This window comes from Hippocampus guttulatus, chromosome 2, assembly GCF_054856545.1.
Source record: "Hippocampus guttulatus isolate MCC_2025c chromosome 2, RoL_Hgut_1.0, whole genome shotgun sequence".
In the NCBI taxonomy this organism is placed as follows: domain Eukaryota; kingdom Metazoa; phylum Chordata; class Actinopteri; order Syngnathiformes; family Syngnathidae; genus Hippocampus; species Hippocampus guttulatus.
In genome coordinates, this window is record NC_141262.1 from 8,505,698 (window position 1) to 8,530,811 (window position 25,114).

General features: G+C 42.8%; 1 protein-coding gene across 3 annotated transcripts; it reads left to right on the top strand.

Moving 5' to 3' along the window:
- The first annotated feature begins 826 nt into the window (after positions 1 to 826).
- LOC147208400 (CCR4-NOT transcription complex subunit 6) lies at positions 827 to 23,510 on the top strand. 3 transcript variants are annotated; one of them, XM_086134375.1, is made up of 12 exons: positions 827 to 919; positions 1,964 to 2,085; positions 8,866 to 9,052; positions 9,289 to 9,374; positions 9,464 to 9,568; positions 9,697 to 9,765; positions 11,515 to 11,672; positions 11,810 to 11,964; positions 16,113 to 16,267; positions 16,349 to 16,582; positions 17,072 to 17,274; positions 19,890 to 23,510. In XM_086134375.1, exons 2-12 carry the CDS (start codon positions 1,974 to 1,976, stop codon positions 20,103 to 20,105), a joined length of 1,680 nt encoding a protein of 559 aa, XP_085990501.1. In that variant the 5' UTR covers positions 827 to 919; positions 1,964 to 1,973; the 3' UTR covers positions 20,106 to 23,510. The 3 variants fall into 3 exon arrangements, with proteins under 3 accessions (XP_085990501.1, XP_085990510.1, XP_085990520.1); XM_086134384.1 differs by having other exon boundaries at positions 850 to 905; XM_086134394.1 differs by lacking the exon at positions 827 to 919 and having other exon boundaries at positions 2,031 to 2,085; positions 5,520 to 9,052.
- The last annotated feature ends 1,604 nt before the right edge of the window (positions 23,511 to 25,114 follow it).

Genomic DNA, 25,114 nt, shown 5'->3' on the forward strand with positions numbered 1-25,114 from the left:
AGTGCGATTGATGGCCCATTAATTCAAATTATGTATCTCTTCATTCTTCACAATTCTAAACACTGCTTTTTACTTGGGGTTGTTCCTGCTTGTATTAACAATGTGTGGAGCAAAGTGGCTGTGGATCACTCTTCAGACAATACAGCACAAATGTTTGTACAGGAACGTATCTGAGTGATAAGGAAAAGCTTTTCCGCACTCTACTTGCCCAGTGTGAAAGTTGATGGTGCCCTGGTGCAACCTTGCCCATATTTGAAAGTGCTGACATAACAGCCTACCATAAAGTCACAGGGAGAACTTTCCCACTGAGACGAAAAGTAGGCTGCACCTTGACAACAGCACTCAGCAATCACTCTGCCAGTCTCTCTCCGATTGGAGGTGCAAAAATATGAAGACGCTGCTCTTGTAGAGAACTTTAAAAAAAAATTGTCGCACACAGTGTCCGACTGCTGGGAGCAGGGCTCTATTTTATTTTATTTTTACACTTTTGGAGTGTCATTTTATATAGCCCACGATTTTTGTTGTTGTTGTTATTCATTCACATTTGGCAGGATTGTTAACATCGCTATTCTGTGTGGTGTGTCAAATTTGTCAGACATTTCATTTTCCCTTTACAGGGACTCATCTTGCACCCATATGTGAGTACAGCATCATATCAGTGTATGAAAGCTACCAATCAATACTCAAGACAAGGACCAGACGCCAACTTTGTAATGTTCACTAAGCTGAGGGTTTTATTTTGATTCAACAGCTGTTGGAGCCCGTTAGACGCGGACCAATCGCAGCTCTCGCCGTTATCAGTAGAGGGAAAAAAATCCCCACCGTCGCCATAATACAGCAGCAGCGGAAACGACTGAGAAGTGGCTAGAAAACAAAAGAGAGCACGCAGTCGTCCTCGCCATTTGGTATGCTCTTGCAGGTATAAACGCCATTCTTTCCATCCAGCCGACCCCACGTTCCTCTCGTAGCCCTTTTAGACCGAGTTGGATATCGAAAACGTGTCGGTGTTTTTTCCCCCTTTCCCGTAGCGAGACTTATTAGAATGGCAAGTCAGCCTCGAATAATTGGATCTGTTAGCTTGTAGCTAGCTATATAGCTAACAAGCCTGGAAGCTAAAATAGCTCGGAAGGACTCGCAGACGCGCTATTGTGATGTTTTGTATGCCCGCGTACTTGAATAAGATTCACACGTTTTTGGTGCCTTCTGTAATATCGGCTAGTTATCAGTAGCTTGTTGCTACGATGTTTCTTGGCCTAGTGTTGTTCGCTAAGCAGTGCAAGGCTGTTATGTAAACAAATGTGATGTATATATTCATAAATTTCACGTCTGGCGTCTTTGATAAGATCGATGGAACGATGGCAAGCACAATACATGCGTGATCTGACCCACTTAGTGACTCCCCTTCGGTCTGCGAAGAAATGCGTCCGCGTCAACGTTAGCTGTGTGGCGTGTGTGTTATGCAGAGTTTGGTAGCCAACAAAACCTATTTAGGTTAAGCTAGGCTAATCAGCGATCGTCAATGAAGGGGGGAAAATCGCCAAACTAGAACCTTGAACTATATAACGACTATAAACACTACATTTCCAGACTATGGCGTTGTTGTAAGTATGACAGTAATCTTTGGTGCTTGGCGAAATCTCATCTGATACTCATGTTTATCAAGACTTGTTGACATTCTCATTACGCTCCGTTATTTTTCAGACACATGCTATTGTTAAGTCTCCATTTGATATTTGCACACGTCTTCAAATAGTGTTCATTTCTGCTAACCTTAAAAGCAGGATGTCCCCAACTTAGATCCTAAATGGGTTGTGTGTGATTTCAGTCAGTCATTTATTGATCTTTTTTTCCCCATGTAAATAACTTTTTGTTTGTGAGTCACGATGACACAACTTTAGCATTTTTCCAGCCTCTCCTAATGGCATTGATCTCTCTCTCTCTCGCTCGCTCTCTCCCCCTCTAGTGTTACAGGAATGCCCAAGGAAAAATATGACCCGCCGGATCCCAGGCGGATGTACACGATAATGACCAGCGAGGAGGCAGCCAATGGGAAGAAGTCATACTGGGCTGAGCTGGAAATAAGTGGTGCGTATTTATTAAGAGTCCTTGGCTGTTTTCTTTTTTGGAATCTTTAAGATTGGGCCAATGGAGACCAACCCACCGGGTGTTTGTTTTTGTTTAATTTACCAGGCAGTATTATTTTGTATTATTTAAATACATTAACGAGGCATGTATCGAAATGAAACTGCTTGCCTGAAACAGGAATTGAGAAAAACAATGCCGAAACATTCATTCATTCATCTTCCGTACCGCTTGATCCTCACGAGGGTCGCGGGGGTGCTGGAGCCTATCCCAGCTGTCTTCGGGCAGTAGGCGGGGGACACCCTGAATCGGTTGCCAGCCAATCGCAGGGCACACAGAGACGAACAACCATCCGCGCTCACACTCGCACCTAGGGAAATGCCGAAACAATGAATGAAATTATAATACTGGATGTTAAAATCGTAGGTGTTTTTCTGCACTTTACATTGAATAGTTCAGTGTTTTTCAATCTTTTTCCAGCCAAGGCACATTTCTTTCATTGAAAAAATCCCGTGGCCCACCACTTGCTGAAAATGTGAAAAAAGCTTATTTTAACAACTAAGTGTTGAAAAATAACGCTATATTATAACACCTTGGATAGGAATCAAATCAACATCAATCCAATATTTTATAATCTTTCATATCTACAATACAATACATGCTGATATCTATTGTATCTCTGTTTCTCTGTTGTATATGTTAGTTGCTCCATGTACAGCACTTTGTACACAGCGATGGCTGTTTGAAAGTGTTCTATAAATACAGTTGAGTTGAGTTGATCTATTGCCACTCAGTGTGATAAATGGTTTGGATGAACACAGATCTGATACCCTGGCAGAAATCAATGAAAGACACGAAGCTCTTCTTCCACAGCTCTCATTCTTTCTGTTTTTAGTTTTTACAGCAGTCAGGCTATTTCTTTAGCCGCTTCGGGTCCGAACATCTCATTTACAATGGCTTTGCAGGCGGCAAGTATTAATTGCTCTGCCACATTTTTGATTTAGCCACAAGTTCAGTGACATGGTAACTTCCTTTCAAGGCTCTCTCGTTTACCTTTGCGGTTTTTCTCATGCACGTTGCTTGTTTCTCTGTGTGTTCACGCCTCCGAACAAAACATTCCACATTGTTGTTTCGAAGTGAAGGGTGTTTTGTTTGGAGATGGCGTTTAAGCTTACTTGGGACCATCGTAACGCTGTTGGAGGGCTTTTCACCACATACCAAGTACACTGGAGTCGGTGCTGTTGCATCTCCGGTAAAAGTACATCCAAATGAAAGAGAGCCTTCGTCGTATTGGCTCCCGCCGCAAACGTGGCTTGTCTCGAAACACAAGTCAATTCGCTAGCTGCTGCTGCTCCCTACCTGTATGGAAGAGTACTACATGATTACTCTGCCGAAACCCTGTGCCGCGCAGCGCAGGGTTTGAAAAACACTGGAATAGTTGGTCCTCTGTTTATCTGTTATTCCTTGATTATTTTGGTTTGAATAAATATAATTAGCTCAGTGTCTGTTCTGTCTGGGCCTGTATTTGACACCAAAATGACTTTCACTGGTTCACGGTTGCTACACCGAACCAACCGCGAATTTCAAAATTTTGTAGTAATTCCGCTGATATTTTCTTGCATGCATTTGGCCACGTAAAAAAAAAAAATGTATATTTTGATGATTCTGCACCTGCATTTTTTCCCCCTTAATACTCAAGCAGTATGTTGACAGTTAATAAATATTTACGAGTTACCGAAAGTCTGTGGGTGGAGATGTGCTTTGGATGGACCACTTACTGTCATCTTTGCATTTGCAAAGTTTTGAAGAATAACTGTCTTAATCATCGATCCATTTTCTACTCTGCTTATTCTCACAAGGGTTGTGGGCATGCTGGAGCCTATCCCAGCTACCTTCAGGCAGTAGGCGGGGCACACCCTGCACTGGTTGCCAGCCAATTGCAGGGCAAACAGAGGCGAACAACCATTCACGCTCACAATCACACCTAGGGATAGCTTGGAGTGTTCCGTTAACCTGCCATGCATGGTTTTGGAATGTGGGAGGAAACCGGAGTACCCGGAAAAAACCCAAGCAGGCATGGGGAGAACATGCAAACTCAACACAAGAAGGCCAGAGCTGGAATCGAACCCTGCACGTCTGCGCTGTGAGGGTCAGAGGCTAACCCAGGGGTGGGCAAACCTTTTGGCTCGGGGGGGCCACATGGATTTCTAAAATTTGACGGGTGGGCCGGGTCAGCACAAGATACTCTACATATAAAAAACTGCATAGGTTGACAGTCCACACCAAACATCAACAGAACAAAAGCATTAAAGTGTGAACATACTTTTTTTTTTTTTTAAATGAAAACAGTGAAACAACTATTGTATATGTCCTACATGAACGTCCAAGTATGTTAACAACATACATGTGTGACAACACAAGCAACAAGTGCAACAATATATTGCCCAAAAACTGTAGCAGACAGTACAGGTATATACAAAATATTACAAAGTTAGGACTATTTGCTACAAAATGAGACGAGTAAGAAACCTGGTGGCTTTTCTTTCCTCTCACTCACTGTCTCTAACTTTACCTCGTCTCGATCACCACACATGACAGCATTGCTCAGCTGATGTCGCGCAACGAACTTTTGAAGCCAGCCTCGGGACGCTTTGAAGTCTTCGATGCTCATAGTTGTTGCTATGCAACTCGCCTCCTCTCTTATTAGCGGTCCAGTTTGCGGAAAGTTTTTAACATGATAACAATCAAACCATTCTAGGAAATGTTCATTTACTCGAGCCACAAGCAATTCACTCTGAGCATGGAAATTGCCAGAATCGGACTGAGTAAGAATCGCTTCCTTGTTTTTCTAAGTCTCGTAGATTTGAGTCTTTCCGACTCCAGGCGTCTCCTGAATGTTTCGTACTTTGTTATCCGCTTCGTTTAATCAGATACATATCACTTTCCCTTCCACGGTCATTACTCTCTCCCTCTTTCTTCGTCTTCCCCTCCCTCCCTGTGCTCTGCAACTTGAAGTAACTGCGCCACCCGGTGTTGAAATACCCGTCATTACAAGTCCAAATGAAATGAATGCAATCAAACCTTAATTGTGCACCAATCTTCGGCGGGCCGGATCTGGCCCGCGGTCCGTAGTTTGGCCACCTCTGGGCTAACCAGTCAAGCACTGTGCTGCCAGGTCCTGCTCATATTTGATTTTAATTGAATTCCGCTTGAAACATAAAGCACACAATGAACATGTGTTGAGATGTTAATGATTGAACCATGAAGATGGTTGATCTGTGACATGAGTCAATGCCGCCACGTCTATAGTTTTGAAGTATCAGGAAAATGACATCAATGAGAGAGACGATTGTCTCATTTCTGCAAACATTTGTCTTTCCTCTCTCCTCGCTCCGCTGTCCACCTCCCCGTGTCCTTGATGGGATTTCTGGTGGAAGCCGTTAACATGTCAGCAGAGGAACGAGGACCTGGCAAGTTACAAATACAGCAAAAAGATTAGAGCCTGCATGCGGCACCATATTTACTACTGTAAACACTGCACCATGTGACATTGTGTTTTGTGCCACTTGTGACATTTCCGTGTCACTTTACGGACACATTCTTTTGCTTTTGTAATGAGAATGAGAACATAAAAAGGTCAAATTTGACAAAAACCTCCCAATTCGCATTCAACTATTGACTATACATATATGGCCAAAGCTGTATATGTGCTTCTGTTATCATAAGATAAGATAAGAAAACCTTTATTAGCCTCGCAATGGAGAAATTCCCAAGTCACAGCAGCAAAGTTATGAAAGGAAGAAGTAGAACAACAAAATATAGGAGCTGCTGGAAAGGCAGCCACTCTCGCGGCGCCCTTTTGAAGTCAAAATAACACAACACAACACGTAGGACACAGACAGTCGTGCAATCTTCACCACTTTTCTGCATACACTTTGTCTGAAGCTCGATCGGCAAATTGGTGCCGTTGTTAAATCCAGCTTCTTTCACCTTAGACAGCTGGCCAAAATAAAACCTCTCCTCTCACATGAACACTTTGAGACAGTAATTCATGCCTTTGTCACATCCCGGCTCGATTACTGCAATGCCCTTTACTTTGGAGTCAGCCAGTCCTCCATTAAGCGCCTTCAGCTGGTCCAGAATGCCGCCGCTCGCCTCTTGACTGGTACTCGTAAGAGGGAGCACATAACTCCTACTCTGGCATCCCTTCACTGGCTCCCCATTCATTTTAGTTATTTTCAAGATCCTCTTATTTGTTTTCAAATCTCTGAATAATCTCGCGCCACCTTACCTCTCTGAGCTCATCCGCCCCTACACACCTGCCCGGCGCCTCAGGTCTGTGGACCAGACTTTATTAGAAGTACCAAGAACTAAACTGAGGCTCAGAGGGGATCGAGCCTTTTCTGTTGCTGGTCCCAAAATGTGTTTTGCGATTCACCCTGGGTGGCCTTCAGCCTGCTGTTGAGAGGTTTGACAGCATCTACAAAGCAACACCTGAAGGTAAAGACTTGTGGTCTGTTTTGCTTCATGTCAGTGTTGTCAAAGTTGTAACTCAACATACCATATCTAAATCTATGAACAACTGTTAGTTGCTCATTGGGTTGACAACTTTTGAGGATACGTGGCAAGAAAGCCAAAGTACATGCAAACCCTTACATTACCTTACTGCAGCTCTGTATTAGCTCTGCACAATTATTAGCAATGTCATAGGATTTCACCAAATGATGAATATCTGTCAAAATGGAAATGCATGGTTGGAAAGGCCACTTCGACACCTGAGTAAAACAAAGCAAGAATTTTGGAAATCGGATGAAGCATTCTGGAGAAATTGAGCTTTTTCTGTATGTGGGGGGTGATGGGACTTTTTTTGGGACTACGTTTGTCAAAAAAAAAAAAAGAATGGGGAAACACCTGTTTTATTGCCTATGGAAAATCTTGTTCCCAAAAACACCTTCAAATTCAATAAAACAATATAACATCATTATTTCTCAACATATCTCTGCTAAACTTATTAAACAAAACACAATGTATTGGGCCATGTTGAATTTAATTTTTAAATTATTTCTTAAGAAAATGCTCAAGGCCTTAATTAGCATACACTGACAAACAAAAAGGTAAAAACTAATCTTATTAAGCTATTCAACCTTTGTCAGAATATATGAAACCATTATATCATGAGAAAAATATCAACAATGTCAGCCTTGGTTGCAATGGTAACAGGCACTAGCCAAGGGACTTGGGTCTCGTAAGCCTATTTCTCAAAAACTACTGGATGGATCAGGCTGAAACTCATTATGCACAGACTTATAAAGCTGTTAGGTGCAACTCTGCAATTTGCTGTTTCACGGTTAATTTTACTTGGCGCAATATTTGCCTTAAATTGTAAGATACCCTTGAAAGCGCATCTTTCGTAACCGTGAGAACAGTATCGTCGGAAATTATCATAAATGGTAAAAAAAAATCTCATTTGCATTAAGGAAAGTATAATGCAAAGGGTGAATATTTAACGTTGCTATGTTGAGTATATGATACACTAGATAGATAAAATTTAGGCGCGATAGTTGCCACAGACTTGCTGTTTTATGGAGGAAGGCTGATCCAATGAAATCGAGCTTTCTTCATGCAAAATGGTGGCATTGTTCAAAAAATGACTGAAGACATTGTTGAGATTTCCTTGAACGGCACGAGGAGTAGTATCCAAGTAAATTCATGCATGCCAATGCTGGAGTTCAGCGTCGACCGATCGTCGTAGGTAACTAAGCTAATGTGTTGATGCTTGTACATCGGTCAGAACTGCAAGACCACGCAATCGTTGGCATTTTTATAACCGCCACAAGAAAGGCAAAGCCAATCAATCGTATATTTTTTGTCTTTCTTTCTGTGACTAAGTAGGAGCTGTTGGGCTCGCCACATCATTAGGGACAGTGAGCATACGGTAGATGTAACACGTCTGTAATTTTGTGTCGTTAAGGGGGCTTTGTGCTTTGGAAGAGACAAACATACATTACTGAGTTGGATAAACTGAGTAGATCCCTCTGGTACTTGAGGGAACTCACATTATTATTATTATTATTATTATTATTATTATTTTTAAACTAAGCCCCAGGACAGAGCAATTGAACGTGCAAGTCTGCACGTTCAATTGCAGACCAGTTTTGTCTGGTTGCAAAAGCACTTTTTTTCTTTGTTCAACCCTGAGCTGAAAACTCCTTCAGAAAAGACATCTTAGATATTAACATTTGATGTAAGTTTCAACGGACTGAAACCTGAACAGTGTCAGAATTACTCTCTCAGAAAGACTTAATTTTTAATCAACTTAAGTGTTGTTGTAACAATGTCCACAGCTACAATCAAAAGTTCAATCTTGTCTGCTAGTCTTCTTTGATTGGCTGACAATTTTCAGCCCAAAACGTCTACAAGTAATCTTATACAGCTCGAAATTCATAAGTGAGCTCCAAGAGGTCTTCTTAAAATTATTTTGATGCTTCAAACTGCGCCACTTACCCTTAAAAAAAATATACAAATTAAAGATTATTCATGAGAAGAGCAGTGTAGGCATCAGTCATGTACTTCAGGAGGCAATTGTCTCATGAGTGTATCTGTTATAGGGGATTTTAGAGGTGTTTGAAGTGCAGATTATATGGGGGGTTCCAGTTGTTTTTTTGTTTTGTTTTTTTGATCCAGACAATTCCACAGAGATGGTGACGTTGCGACTATTGTACTCCACAATCGCAACTTGGCTGCAGTGTCAAAAGGGTTGACTTCTTCCCATATGCTTTTAAGGTCGAGTGAGAAGTCTGAGCACAGCCCTGTGGTCACTCACCCACCTCACTGCCCTGCACCTCAGTGACAACTCATTGTCACGCATCCCGCCAGACATTGCCAAACTTCACAATTTGGTGTACCTGGATCTTTCATCGAACAAGATCAGGAGCCTGCCAGCAGAGCTCGGCAACATGGTGTCTCTCAGGTGAGCCGCCTTTGGTTTTCTCCATTGTCGCTGCATTTAGACAGAATGCACTGAATTCGATTATTATTATATATATTTTTTAATTCTGTTCGATTTCATACAATCCCCCTGCGGAAATTGGCTTTATTATTGTTAAAATTCAGTCTTGTTTTACTTTTCATGTAAATTAGAGAGAGAAGGAGAAAAGTGTATGTTCCTGTTGATCAAATACTACTTCTTTTTTTTTTCCATCCTAGGGAACTGCTTTTAAATAACAACCAGTTGCGGGTTCTGCCGTTTGAATTGGGAAAACTGTTTCAGTTACAAACACTGGGGTTAAAAGGTCAGTAGCAAATTAACATCAGGCGCAGCAAACGGATCCTTAAAATAAAAAAAAAAAATCTCCTCTCCGCTTTGCTTTGCCCACTATAGGAAACCCACTTGCACAAGAAATTATGAGCCTCTATCAGGAACCTGACGGCACGCGAAGACTGCTCAACTACTTGTTGGACAATCTGGCGGGGGCTATCAAGCGCAGTAAGTAGTCTTTCTGCATACTCCTTCTCTCCATATTGGACACATTTCTGTCTGAATCGCCAATTTATGATAAATATGGTAAATTGTGCATAAAATGTACCTGTAATCATGATTTTACTCTTTTTCAGTACCAACAGAGCAGCCCCCGGCTCGGTCGTGGATCTCTCTCCAGGAACCTGACCGAGCCCGGCCATCAGGTGAGTCAACAGGAGGAATTTGAGTACACTTTGCCAATTTTCTGTGGTTACAAATTAGCCAACGCAGCTCGTGTGTATTTACGTTTATTTATCGACAGAGGGCTGGCTTGTTTGGAACAGCATAAACATCAGGGGTGTTCACACGGCACACATTTGCTCCGGCGCTGCACCGATGTATTTTGTTGCGATATATTTTACACCGCAGCAAATTGTGTGGAGCGTTCACACGTACAAAGCCGCTGAGCGTGTCAGCACCGGCACAGCGTCGGTGCAGCCCCACTTGCGTTCACACGGTAGTTTCTGCAGCGGAGCAAAACGACAGAAAACAAATGAGCTGTCGTGTTGGTTCTTTTTAAAACGTATACACAACTCAAGCGACTACCGAACAGGCACGTCCTTCTCCTTCTCGGTCTCCGTGCCTTCTGCTCGAGAGTGACCGCCCCCGAAAACGTAAATCTACGATGACTTCAATGACACTCAGAAAAGCAAACACGTAATGCGCCAAACAGAAAATCAAGAGAGGAAATCACAAAATAAATTATATGGGGGGCGGGGGGTTGTGAACACACAACAAAGGAACAAACTACACAAACAACTCCGAGACAGTCCAGTCTCCTACAAAAGGAACGATGTTACCAGCCAAGTCTTGTGTCGTTATTAAACAAATACATGACGGAAGTCCGACAGCACGAAAGCAACGCATTCTCGCCGTACGTAATCAACTCTTCACAAGCATTTGCTCTGGAGCTAATTTAACCCAGTTGCGTTCACACGTGCAGATTTACATCGGTGCTGCTTTGCAAACGAGCATTTGCTCTGGAGCAAATTTTTAAACCACCTCCCTGAGGTGGATCAAATTTGGTCCGGTGTAAGCTGTTTTCCGGGGAGCTAATTTGCACGTGTGAACGCTCTACTGAGGCAGCCCTGGCATAGCACCGGACCAAATCTTGCCGTGTGAACACCCCTCTCAACTAAGCACGCTACCCACTGAAATAATAGTTGTAATTTTACACCGTGGTGAGGTGTTCCAACATTTTCTAGATTCCTTGAATGAAAGTTATGATTCACGTCTTCCCTTGCCCTCAGGTAGCAGCAATGCAGACCATTGTTAGTAATAAAAATGACTTGGAGAATAGTACAGAGAAACCCTGGCTAATCAGGACCAGATTGGTGCAGTCTCAACCAATTCTTGTTGCATGAAGCCTTCTTGAAAGAGAGTCAAAAGGTCTTCTAAGACAACCTGAACAGTCCAATGCGATCGACTCAATGCCCTGAGAACAAGCATTTTGCAACGCTGTCTCCATCAAGGCAGCACGGCGCCGTAGTGGTTAGCATGTTTTTCCCTTTAGCTTTCCATTTTGGGCTTTTAGATTGACTCTGCCATTTACAGCCTTTGAATTTGTCAACAAAGTTTTGATTTACACACAGTAGAAACCGCAGTGGACGGGGTATTAAATTGAACAACCCTTTTGCTACTGGACCGAAAAATTATTTTGCTCTACAGGCTATTCGTTCATTTGAACGATAGGATTCCTAAATGAAATTGCAGTCCTGCCTCATACTTGCCAGTAGTTTCAATTTTTATCCCCAAAAACAAACCTATTGTCACCCGTGCTATGGTGGCATTAGTAAACTCGTATTTGTTGACAACCAAAACATCAGCCAATGTCTTGAACAACCCTGGTTCCTACTTATTTAAAACAGTATGAGAGGATCTAAGATGTTTTCTGTGCTTCCCCCCTCTTGCAGCACTGTTTTCTGTCATGTGCTACAACGTGTTATGTGATAAATACGCCACAAGGCAGCTGTACGGCTACTGCCCCTCTTGGGCTCTGAACTGGCAGTACAGGAAGAAGTCCATCATGCAAGAGATTATGGGCTGCAGTGCGGACATCATCAGTTTGCAGGTGATATGTGTATTATCGTCTCTTCTGTCATACTGCATCTTTTGCTCTGTTATTTAAATGTTTACCAATGTATCTGTCAACACCTTCTGCTCACCATGTTGCCCACTCTGACTCATGTTTCTCCTTGTGAAACATAGGAAGTGGAGACGGAGCAGTACTACAATTTTTTCTTGCCTGAGCTGAAGGAGCAGGGTTATGACGGGTTCTTCAGTCCAAAGTCGCGAGCTCGGACCATGTCAGAGTCGGACCGCAAACATGTCGATGGATGTGCAATTTTCTACAAAACAGAAAAGTATGTTGTCAAGTTTTCGAACTATTCTTTTTGAAAGAATTGAGCATTGTAAATGCCTTAATGTGGTTATTTTTTTCCAAACATTTCACTCAAACGTGGGTTTTTGGAATTATTGTGGTTTTGTGATGAGACAAAATTTGAAGTTGCTGCGTGAGTGAAGTGAAAAACAAAATAGAGCAACTTGGTTGGGTTCTGTAAAACCCCTTCATGTGGGGAAGGAGAGCTGGAGCTGCTGATGCCTTTTCAGTCACTCGTTCAACGTAATAGTCAAAGGCACGAAACCAAAATAAGGACTGTGTGTGTGTGTGTGTTTGATGCACCGTTGTTACACGATTTCATGTTAACCGATTGTCTCGCGTTCTGGGTGGCATTAGTTAACTCGCATTTGTTAACAACCAAAACAAATCGCATAGACTCTCTCTCGCTCTCTCGTTCCCAAACTCGCAAAAAGAGTGCTGCTGCGTTGAGCATCTGGGAAACAGGAGATCTTAAGAGGAACAGAACTTGATTATTTTTTCCACACCTGAACTGGAGCACATAATAAACTCATAACTCAGTTCGTTACAATGTACTGTTATAGTGCTAAAAATGTGGTATTAAATTATACCGTACTAGTGCAGCAAAGCAAAATGTTTTGAATAAAGGTTAGAGTAAAGAGCTAAAAAACAAAATTTGTGTTTTAATTTTCTAAGTACAGTTTTCCCTTCTGCATTACATTATGTACATTAATAAAGCCTTGATGACTGAGAAGTTTGAAATATGGATTGGATTGGATACAACTTTATTGTCAAATGTGCTGTATGTGTAACAAACGGCACAGATGAAATTTCTTCCCTCTAAAGACAACCTAAAACAAGAGGAGCTGCTGCAGGTGTCCGCGCCGTCATCAAAAGCAAGTTAAAAAAAATGACAAAATAATACAAAACAATACATGAGACACAGACAATCGTGCAATCTTAACCACTTTCCTGCATACACTTTGTTGTCTGAAGCAGTTATAGATGAAAGAGGAGCGAATCAAAGTGTCCTTTTCACCAATGGATCAAAGATGTCATGCTGCAATGTGCACACGTCTGCTACAAGCTAAGCTTGAAGCAACAAGAAGCTGTAGCTTCCATTAACGAAAAAGAGAGATCCCATGTAAATCCGCTTCAATTCCAAGCCACGACTCCCAGTTCCACATACGCATCGGCGCTCTGCGCTGACGCATCTTTCTTCTCATCGTCGGCTCTTCAATCCATGCATCCATCCAGCCGCAGACTGTCCATCAGCACTGACCTTTTCGCTGAACAAAGCGGGGCTGTGTAAATGCTGCTGCCTACTTCAGGCGCAAGACACAAGCGCCCCGGGGATGTCCAGCAACGACAGTCAAATGGCGCCGACATTCCTCCCAATCAAAAAAATCAGTGCTGGTACGCGTGTGCTGCCTAGAAGGCGCAACCACCAAGCACAGATTCCTCTTCTTTGACGAATGCTGTGGCCAAAAATGCGGAAAACAGTCCACAACAGGTCCACATGACAACACCATGTGACAAAAACAAAGACAAAAACAACAAAAAACGCAAGGCTCTTGAAGAGCACTTGCCGACGGCTGCCTATCCGGGTGCCATCTTGGGGGGGGGGGGTGTTTAAAAAGTATTTACCGTATTTTCGCGACCATTCGGCGCACCGTATGGTTGGGCGCAGTCTCATTAATGGGTGCTATTTCTGTATTTTACACATAGACAAAACGCACTGTATTATTGGGCGCAATTTTAAAGTGGTAAAACATACGCCAGCTTAAACATACGGCATTCATGCGCGCACGCTAAAAACACGTTAGCTTGTAGCATACGGTAGCATGCCAAGACATACAGATACAAGCTAAAAACACGTTTTTAAAAAGGCAACTGAAGCAAAACTGAGTTCCGTTGTATTTTATTTAGCCATTGTACAATGTACTCACGTTTTTCGATCAATCATCACCCAGAAATCCATCAAAGTCCTCATCTTCTGTATCAGAATTGAACAATTGTGCAAGTACCGGTAATCCATCAAAAACGCCGTGTTCCCTCTCGTTATCAGTCACTCTCATTGCCATGTGACTCCACAGAAATGATGCCGTCTTTGCCAAAAACTCGAACAACAGTGCAAGCAGACACGTTCGTCCAAGCAGCCACAATTCATTCGCAAATTGTGGCGTAACTCGCCCGGCGCTGCCTCTCACTCTTTGTAAAGTTGTGTTTGCCATCGATCATTCATTGTTCCCATGCCGTTCGCAACTTTACTTTGAACGCCCGGTTGATGCCGATGTCCAGCGGTTGGAGTTCTTTAGTCAAGCCTCCGGGAATAACGGCAAGCTCAGAGTTCATTTGCTTGACTTGGTTTTTCACCGCTGCTGTGAGATGGGCACGCATGCCAAAAGCATAACCGATGGCTTGAAGTTTGAACTGAGCTTCGTAGGCGTGTCTCTTTGTAGAATTTATTTTCGGGGGTTCTTAGAAACCAAAACCGAAGTTGTTTTGCAACAATGCAGATAGCCACACTCTATACAGGTGTTGGTACCTGCTTGTAGCGTCCCTTTAGCGTCCATTTACACGCCCACCCTTCACTCATTGGCGGACTTCTTCCCCGCATGCCTGTCACTCACGTCTGCCTTTTCTCTCTCTCTCTCTCTCCATATATGTATATATACACGCCCACCCTTCACTGATTGGCCGACTTCTTTGCCGCATGCCTGTCCACAGTCACTTCCGCCTTTTCTCTATATAAACAGCGTGTCGGCTGTCAGTCAGGTTTTGGAACTCAGCGCATACACAAGACGCTCTGCATCATAAGGCGTCCTGTCCATTTTGGAGAAAATTTAAGACTTTTAATGGCGCCTTATAGTCGTGAAAATACGGTACTTTTGTATGTCATTTCATGCTAGTTCAGTGTTTATAATTTTTTTTGCTCAATTTTAAAATACATTACCGTCCGTATTTTCCACACTAAAAGGCGCACCTAAAAGCTTTCCATTTTCTTAAAAGCTCACAGCGCGTCTTAAAATCCGATGCGCCTTGTGTATGGTCATTACGGTAATATGTCAACGCCAAAATGGCTCCTTGCTGGAGACATGCTTACAACGCAGAGTACAAACTTAAGGCGATCGGTTTCGCAGTTGAACACGGAAATAGAGCAGCGTCAAGAGAGTTCAACGTTAACGAGTCAATGTTATAACTTGCTTTTGGTTAAGTGAACTGTGTTGCTGCTTTATTAAATATGTTTTACTGACATCTGATCGTCGCTATATAAATCAGGCTGTACTGTACTGTAGTGTAGTGTTCTGTTGGCATTTCCTTGAGCGTAGCTCCATGTAGTGGATGCATTGTAGATTGCGTCTTATAATGCCGTGCGTCCAATATATGAAAAAAATTACAAAATCGGCCATTCATTGAAGGTGCGCCTCATAATCCAGTGCGCCTTTTAGTGTGGAAAATACGGTAAACATTTGCAGCCGAAAACGTTAAGGCCACAGTATATACTTTAATTTAAGGTGCACCATCATGTAGAGCAGTGGTTCTTAACCTTTTTAGAGGTACCGAAACCAACCAGTTCATGCGTATGTTCGCCGAACCTTTCATTGGTGAAAATTTTAGAAAAAAAGATTTTTTACAAATTCAAGACATTAAAAAAAGCACATTTATGAAAAACAGAAAAAAGTCAATAAAATGACATGGCATAAGTATAGTTTGTTTTTTTTAATTGTATGACGTACTTTCACGACAGTCACACATGACTACTGAGTGAACTAAATTTCCCACAGCACTGATTGGACAAGCAATGTAATGTAATCATCTGCAGCCGTCAAACCCCTGAGACTGATTCACCGAACCCCAAGGTTCGATCGAACCCAGGTTAAGAGCCACTGATGTAGAGACATGTCAGCAATGCTTGTAAAATCTGAACGTTGAATATGCTATCATGTTCATTGTCTGATGATGGATATATACAATAGGAGCAGTTGCTAGATGGTACGATATGCTGTGATTTACATATGATCCGATTTGTCGACGAATCGCATCTACTGTAGGTGGCTAGTGAACTCGCAAAATAATTTGTGGCAGCCCTACTTGACACACACTACTGATTAATCCTCACCCTGTTCCCCTGCATCTCTTCATGTCCAGGTTCAGTGCTGTGCAGAAGCACACAGTGGAGTTTAACCAGCTGGCAATGGCTAACTCGGAGGGCTCAGAGGCAATGTTGAACCGCGTGATGACGAAGGACAATATCGGGGTTGCTGTATTGCTTGAAGTCCGCAAAGAGATGATGGAAGTGTCCTGTGAGTAGATGCTACCTCCATATACAGTACTTGTGTACTTATTTGAGCTTTTGTCTTACTTCTGGATCACTATTTATTCAGCTGGAAAGTCACTGCACGGCATGGAGAAGCAGCTGCTGCTGGTTGCCAACGCCCACATGCACTGGGACCCGGAATACTCTGACGTCAAGCTGGTTCAGACCATGATGTTCTTGTCGGAAGTAAAGAACATCGTGGACAAGGCGACACGCAGCCTCAAGTTGTCCTCGGTCTCCGGTGAAACCAATGGCATTCCACTGGTGCTCTGTGCTGACCTCAACTCTTTGCCCGACTCTGGTATGTAACGCGGTTGTGCTTGGAATGGTTGAATTGGCTCGTTGTGCAAATCTAAATTAAATCGAGGACAAAGAGAGTGCATCATGATCACTTTCAAGAGTAATTGGGCACGCATTCTGCCAGCGATAGCAATATATAGACAAATACTTTATTCATCCCTTGAGGGCAACACAGCCAGAATATTCACAGCTACACCAGTAAAAGAGAAACCATCAAAGACAATATAACAATAAACAAAAACAAATGCACCATTTGAGGGACCCCAAGGAAAATTTTACATTAATCCGAACAGAAGAAAAATAAATATTCACGGTGTTACCTGTTGACCGTAATAAAATTGCCACCTCAATTTTGAAACGACTAGTATGAGTTACTCTAATGGTGGTACGCTTTCACTTGTAAGATGTAATTTAAAATCTGTCTTCACAAAGTTGTTGAGACCTTTGGACTTTGCTCATTTCTTAAGAAGGGTTCTGCCTCCCAATGCAGGTGTGGTCGAGTACTTAAGTACGGGTGGAGTGGACTGCACCCACAAGGACTTCAAGGAGCTTCGCTACAGTGACAGCCTGACCAAATTCAACTGCAATGGCAAGAGCAGCACGTCCAACGGCAGGATCACCCACGGCTTCAAGCTAAAAAGCGCTTACGAGAACGGCCTGATGCCTTACACCAACTACACGTTTGACTTCAAGGTAAGCAGATTTTCTACAGAAAGTCGAGGTCAGTGGTAGCCATCATTTTTTGCGCCATGGACCAGTTTCAAGTCAAATAATCATTTGACAGACCGGCCTAGAAATAAATAAAAACAAATCATGAAAAAGGTGACTCCCCATTTCGCTGGATGGGGTTGTCATATTGAGCGGGAGCCCTGAGCTTGTCCTCAATCAGCCGAGCCTGTCTTGGGGTATTTCGAGATGACGACACCCAATGTATTTTATTCATGTCCAGTCTATTTGTGAAATTTGCTTTAGTTGTCACCAATACAAATCTTGCTTTACTGAGACAGTTTATTGGATTTTTAAAATCAAGGTACAGTGGAAATCTGTTCACGATGCCGTTTCTTGACTAATGCGCGAATTATTTATGTCTTGTGACCTGTTGTAACTGTCATCTGCTTGTGCAGGAGTTTTTTGCCTCACTCAAATTATCCTCAAATGAGGGTAGTTCGAGCGTGGGGGGGGGGGGGGGGTTCTCCCCCTCTCCCTCCCTTGTTTCTTTCTGACTTTCGGGTTGAGTGAACGCTGGCGCGTTTTGGCTGCCGCTGCTCAACCCGTATTGTTTTGTGTTTTTTGTTATTGTAAAGTGTCCTTGGGTGTCTTGAAAGGCGCTTATAAATAAAATCTATTATTATTATTATTATATATTATGAGATTGTGAATCTATTGTATTCCCTTTAGCGTAGCTCCATCTAGTGGATACATAATGCAACCACAGCCACTATTGTAGCCTCTATTTTATGCGCCTTCCAGTGCAGTTTTAAAATAGGCCATTCATTGATAGTATGGCCTAGATAGTTTAACCCCTATCATTCATCTTGATATGTCAGAAAGACCATATTGTTTGGACCACGAAAGAAATGACCCCGCCCCCCCAAAAGTAGGTCACCTTTAAGCTGCGGTGGTACGTTGGATATGTTCTATATGAGGTCTCTCTCATCAGTTTTTAACCCCAAGGAATTAGATTTTATTTACTCTATTTATACCCCCTCTTGATATCTTTATTTGATTGATTTAACATTTCCAAGTAGCATTCATTTTGTCTTCCTTAAAATTACTAGCTTGCTTTCATTAAACCACATGGTATGTGTGTGCAACTTTTTGGAATTTATTGGCTTTTCGTCTGTCTAATCCATCCATCATCCATCCATCTTCTACCGCTTATCCGGGGCCGGGTCGCGGGGGCAGCAGCTTTAGGAGGAAAGCCCAGACTTCCCTCTCCCCAGCCACTTCTTCGAGCTCTTCCTGGCGGATCCCGAGGCGTTCCCAGGCCAGCTGGGTGACATAGTCTCTCCAGCGTGTCCTGGGTAGTCCCCGGGGTCTCCTGCCAGCGGGACATGCCCGGAACACCTCTCCAGGGAGGCGTTCAGGAGGCATCCGAATCAGATGCCCAAGCCTCCTCATCTGGCTCCTCTCGATGTGGAGGAGAAGCGGCTCCACTCTGAGCCCCTTCCGGATGACCGAGCTTCTCACCTTATCTCTAAGGGAAAGCCCGGACACCCTGCGGAGAAAACTCATTTCGGCCGCTTATATCCGTGATCTCGTTCTTTTGGTCACGACCCATAGCTCGTGACCATAGATGAGGGTTGGACCGTAGATCGACCAGTAAATTGAGAGCTTCGCCCTTTGGCTCAGCTCCTTCTTTATCACGACAGACCGATACAACGTCCGCAATCTGTCTAATCATTTGGCTTTTTAATCTTTCCAAAGAAGCTTCCTCCAAACGTCGTTTTCACCCCCCCCCCCAAAAAAAACGGGCAAATTTGTGATCTTATGTATTTTAACATGTACAGAGGCACAGGTGGATGAACTTATCATAGAGTCATCCATTGGCCATTATGTCAGGCAGATATTATCAGCTACCGTTATTATTAGGGGTGGGCCTACTCAAATAAAACAACCAAAAAGAGAATCCATTATTCATGAATTACAGCTTAATCTTAAACATCCAATGAGGCTGAATGGAGTGCAATCAATTATAAATTCATCAATACAGATGATTGTATATGTGTTTGTTGTTGTTGCATGCTGCGTGCACACGATTGGACATTCTCTGTTTGTGTTCGGTGGTTTTCGTCACGGGAGGCGGGAATGGCCCAACAGATGGGCGACACCCCCCGACCGGGCCTTTACCGAGCTTCCAAGAGCCCGCACCGCTCCTCCGGTGGTAGGGCTGGTGTTGTGCGTCGCAGACACACACATTTTCTATGGGTACTTTGCTCCGTGCGGCTTGTCATCGGGATTTAGCACCGACATTGACAAATCTGAAAGATTCAGGGACAATGTTACTCAAGGTTCCACTCTGTTTTCGATTATCGATGCCCAACCCTATAGATAAGCGGCATCCACCGAAAAAAAAAAAAAAGATTTAAATACACACATTCATTGAATCCCACCCATTTTCACTGGAGCAAATCCCTCAATCCCAGCCATTTTACTTGACTTGATTTAACCTGACATGTATCAATGATGTTATCGATGAATTGACTTGGACTCGTCTTATAGTCAACCCAAACATGTGCTGAGCACGTAGATGGGACTACAATATGTAATTGGAGTATTAACTGAAATTTTTTTTTGTCTCCTTTCAGGGTGTCATCGACTACATTTTCTACTCCAAGCCTCACCTGAACGTCCTGGGCATCCTGGGGCCCCTGGATCCTCACTGGCTGGTAGAGAACAATGTCAGCGGCTGCCCGCACCCTCACATCCCCTCCGACCACTTCAGTCTCTTCACCCAGTTGGAGTTGCTTCTGCCCAACTTGCCCCCGCAGGTCAATGGCCTCCATCTGCCTGCACGCAGGTAGTGAGTCCCTGCCACTCCACCAGGCGGGAGGGTGGGGGATCTCTCCCTGTTTGACCACGTCCCCTCCCACGACCAGCTCTTCCCTCTGCCGCCCGGAGGAGGAAGGCAAAAAAGGAAAAAACACAACCTGTAAAATATTCGTACAGTGAGGTCTGGCCAACAGGGATTTCCTATGATGTTATAGATATTCTATATTTTTCTTTTTTCTCTCTGTCTTTTTTTAACTGCTCACTTCAGTACACTTTGTGTATCATAATTTGTCTTTTGGACTCCCTATTCCCACCCATCCATTCTCATTGCCGTCTTGTCACGCTACACAGGATGCTAGCTCATCCCGCGTTTTTCGACGCGAGTGGGAGGGCCACGTTTAGCGGAGAAGCTTCCGAGCTGATGCTGCGTGTGCGCGTGTCTGCCTGTTCTGTATAAACCTGAAACCAGCAAAGATGGCGGACGTGTCACTCTTTACACATGCATAGGGCCGGTAGTCGGGAGTCGAAACGGAAGCTTTTCCCACTGTCATTCAGTGGTGCTTGGGGCCCGATCGAGTGCCCGCGGCCTCCTGTGGTGCTACACCTCCGACCCCGGCCCGGCCCAGCCTCCGGTCCCACTGGTGCAATGGCTCCGACACCCACAGAGCCACCCAACGGTGCTGCACCACTTCACACAGCCTGGAGCACTGCTATGAATCACTCTCAGCCTGCCTGCACTTAATTTTGGGTAAGGGCCATTTGGGGCTTGTGGTCGCGAGGGAGCGAGTCCTGGGTGGTATGACCAGCATTCCTCTCACTGTCCAGCTCAACACACACACACACACAGACTTGTAGCACTGTCTTGACGGCCAGTAGTGACACATTCCCGCTCCTTAAATCCCACATACACAACCTCGCATGATATCAGTGTATTCAGTTCTTTAGTTTTTTTTCCCTCCAAACGAGTGTTTGTACAGAATCAAAAGCATAGATTCAGTCTTTACATGATTGTATATGAACCACAAAAGACCTGTTTTCTGGTGTTTTTTTTGTACCAAAAGTAAATTATGATCCCATTTGAGAGATTGTATGTAAACTATGACAAAATTTTTATCACGTTCATGTCACAGTGAAACTGATAACCAGCTTGTACAAACAACATAAGCAGAAGAAGAAGAGGTTGTTCATGGCGCGTTTGTCACAACTTTGCACTCCTTTTGAGATGAACCATTGCGTAGCGTATCTGTTGTTTTTAAGCCCCCCTCATTACTGATGTTGATTTGGTTTGTTTGTTAGTGGCAATTTGTACGTAGACCAGCCCACCCTCGCATCAACATCCACACACTCCTATGTGACGTGTGACGCCCAGTAAGAATCCCCCATGTCCAAGCAAACAATGTGCCTCATCGTAGCAGTCGTTGTCTTGCACTACTAAACATTCGACAGAAGCCTGAACAACCTTTTCTGCTTTTATTTTTAAATACTGTTGAGACATTTGTGAAGATTTTATGTCCGTTTGTGTTTTGTTTAAGTTGGTTCTCCTTTTTTACGAGCCTCGACGATGTTCTTGCTGTTGTGTATATTCCTTTTTTGTTTTTGTCCCCAACGCCAATAATCAGGTATTTGTGTGCCCCCCCCCCCAAACACACACCATCGCTCTTTAGGATTAGGTGTCTTTTATGAAGTCATCAATTGTACATTTATACAGCTCTGCTACTCTTTACTTAGTTGAGCTCTCATTTTAAATCCCTCTTGAACAACCACTTTGTATCATTGTCACACACATGCACACATGCATCCAGTCGCTGCAGCTACTGTGCCATCTGTGGACCCCCCCCCCCCCCCACACACACACATTTCTCATTTGGTTCCTCCCCGTCCCAAAATATTGGCAGAGGCCTGGCTTTTGATGCCACGGGAAGACGAGCACTTAGTAGACCCCCCCCCCCCCCACCCCATCACTGACATTTCACCACTTTGTTTTAAAGCGATGGAAGCAAAGAAATAGGAAGTATCAAGTTAGTCCTCAGAGGTCTTTCTTGTGCTGTTTCTTTGCATCCTGTTTTTAACTGAAAACCAACAGTGTCCACTTTTTTTTTTACTTCCTTTTCCTGAATGGCATTAGTATTGTAGTAGATGAAAAGGCTAGCTTTTTTTGTAAAGTGTGAATAAAAGATGTATCTCATGTTTCCTTTCTAAAATATTGAATTGTGTTGATGTATAAATACTGAATTCTACGACGGTATTGTTTGCTACTTTTTAGTACTTTCCCATCGTACGCGCCGATCCCGCCATAAACCAAATCCTCTGTAGATTATGTGTACAGGAGTTGAATGTTCCGGAATGAAGGACGAGGCGTTTTGACATCAGGAAGTGTGACTTTTTTTTAAAATTTGTGGTTTTGTTACCTTTCAGCTTTATTGCATATATTTTGTCTGGCACTAGCTGGAGAGTGCTAGTGCCTGAAGGTGAGGGCAGCAGAGCTGACCTCCTCGTGGCTGCCGAGTCTATGATGTGCCGCTGGTCGCCAGACTGCTCCTGTGATCATTTCTCCCTCTTTTTTTTTTCTTCCCTATTTCATAATGTCCCATCGCTTGATTTCGCACGCATCCCTCGCAAAGGGAGACTGCCGCCTCCGAGGGCCAAATCGCAGAGCAAAACCCGTACGATCGTGTTGTGCTTTGTGATGTTTTTTGTGCTCCTTTGGGCATGGACTGATCTATTTCCCCCAAGCTGCATCTTTTTGTTGTTGTTGCAGTGCACACCAAAGCTGCTCGTAGTAAGAGATCATACCCCCACCCACCAATCCAAGTTATGTGAAATGAACTGACTATATTACTTTGTTATAATTGATTGCATCCCTTTCAGAAAAATGGCAATAATACTCAACATTCAAACACTTTTTAAAGGCATTTTATGTGGAGACTAATGTAGCTTCTTTCATCCTTTAACACTGCGCTCACCGTTGTTAGCTGATACATTGATTTCACCTGTATATTTGCTCATCTCCTTCCCTTGCTGACCTCGTGCTAGTTGTTCAATGATCAGGATTGTCTATCTGTAGTCAGCTGAGTACATTTTATTGATCTGTCACTGTGTTCATGCACTGGACCAACTATTGTTTACCATTCATGAAATACCAGCAAAAAAAATAAAATATTAATAACCGACTATAAAACACTTGCACAATGTTGTAGAATGTCCATTAACCCAGACAAGAAATCAAGGCAGCTCTTTTCAAATCAACACATATTATTTGAAAAAGGAACTGAATGGTAAACAATGTTTTCTGTTGTACACTTAGCCGTCCTCTCAATTCTCTTGGACTAGTTTTGTACTTTTTTTTTTTCATTGACTACAGGTTCTGCTTGTTTCCTTTTCACCAACCTATGTATTTTCCTACTTGTTCAGAATAAATTCTATATTATCTGTTTCAAGCTGTGTCACCTTTTATTCTTTGCAATGAATATTAGAAATAAATTCTATGTCCTCATCTGGCCTCATTTTCCTATTTCGTTCTCTGCCAAATATTCTTACTATCAATGTTTTAATGCAAATCACTGTATATCAGAGAAGCTTCTCTTACTTATCCCAGTGTACATTCAGTACATTTATCAGTTTTCCCCAAGTAATGTGTGAACTCTACTTCATTCAAAGATACGCCATGATAACGACACTATTTAGTGTTGGAGAACAGTGGCATGTTCACACACAAAAATGTAATTGATCAGCTTCAGTAACTAAGCGATGTTTTTTTTGGGGGGTGTCAATGGGATTTGGGCTCCAGCATCGCCCCACCCTTATCTCCATAAATAATCAGTTAATATCCACTATTGAAAATGATAAGCGCACTTTTCCCGCCTGCAGGTATTAAGGTGTACAGGGCTCTTTGGCGATCCCAAGTCCGGACATGTCGTTTTTTGAGGTTATGACAGTGGTTCTTAACCTTGTTAGAGGTACTGAACCCAACCAGTTCATATGCACATTCACCGAACCCTTCATTAGTGAAAAATAATGATTTTAATTTTTTTATTTTTAGGTTTATTATTACAAAATAATATAGTTTTTTTATTATTACAAAAAATAGGTTTATTCTATTTATTATTACAAAATAATAAACAGATAAACACAAATTAAAGACATAAAAACCGCATTTATTTAAAAAAAATCAATACATAAGAAAAAATGTCAAGACATAAGTTTAATTTTTTTTTTAAAATTGTGCACAAAATGAACCAGCCACTGATGGCCAAGCGAGCGTGTCATAACTAACTGACATGTTGAGTCGGTGGAGTCTTAACCCCTGGGGTTCGATCGAACCCAGGTTAAGAACCACTGGGTTATGACATCGTAGGCCATCATCACAATATATCACAGAAAATAAAAGACAAGAAAAAAAAACATTAGGTCATCCTGCGGCTAATGATTTTTTTTTCTAATTTGGTTTGAAATTTATGGCCTAGAGAAAAAAATGTCCATGCAAACATATCCTGTAATTATAACTGTAACACCTCGTCAGCGAAGGTTACGGCTCGTGATGTAGGGTCCGGCGCCTTATACGTTTCGATTTACGTGCTGTTTCGTTGTCACGGACCGAACTCCGTCGTAAACCAAGCACCCCTGTACGTGTATGAGAATAGTATGTAGACTCCCTTGTGGACACTAGGTGATGCCAAAGTTTCATATGTGAGCTTGATCCATGAGGATGGTTCAGATTCCAATGTTGAGGAGTCAAGTCAAGTCTGTGTGCAATAAGCCGTGTTGGAAAAGAAGCAGATGGAACTCCTCTATTTACAATGACGTCACATATCTTATGTATACATAGTTGGAACAAGGGGGTAGAGATAAAACACATTTTGAAATTTAACAACCATGCGAAGAGATAGAAATGTTGACACAGTATACAAGGGTTGACTTCTTGCAGATGTGGCAAAAGTACTTAGACTTTGTATTTAAGTATTCGTACAAATGCTTTTTGTATTAAAAAAAAGACTATTGATCCAAGTACGTTACTTAGTAGAAGTTTTAATAGAACTCAATC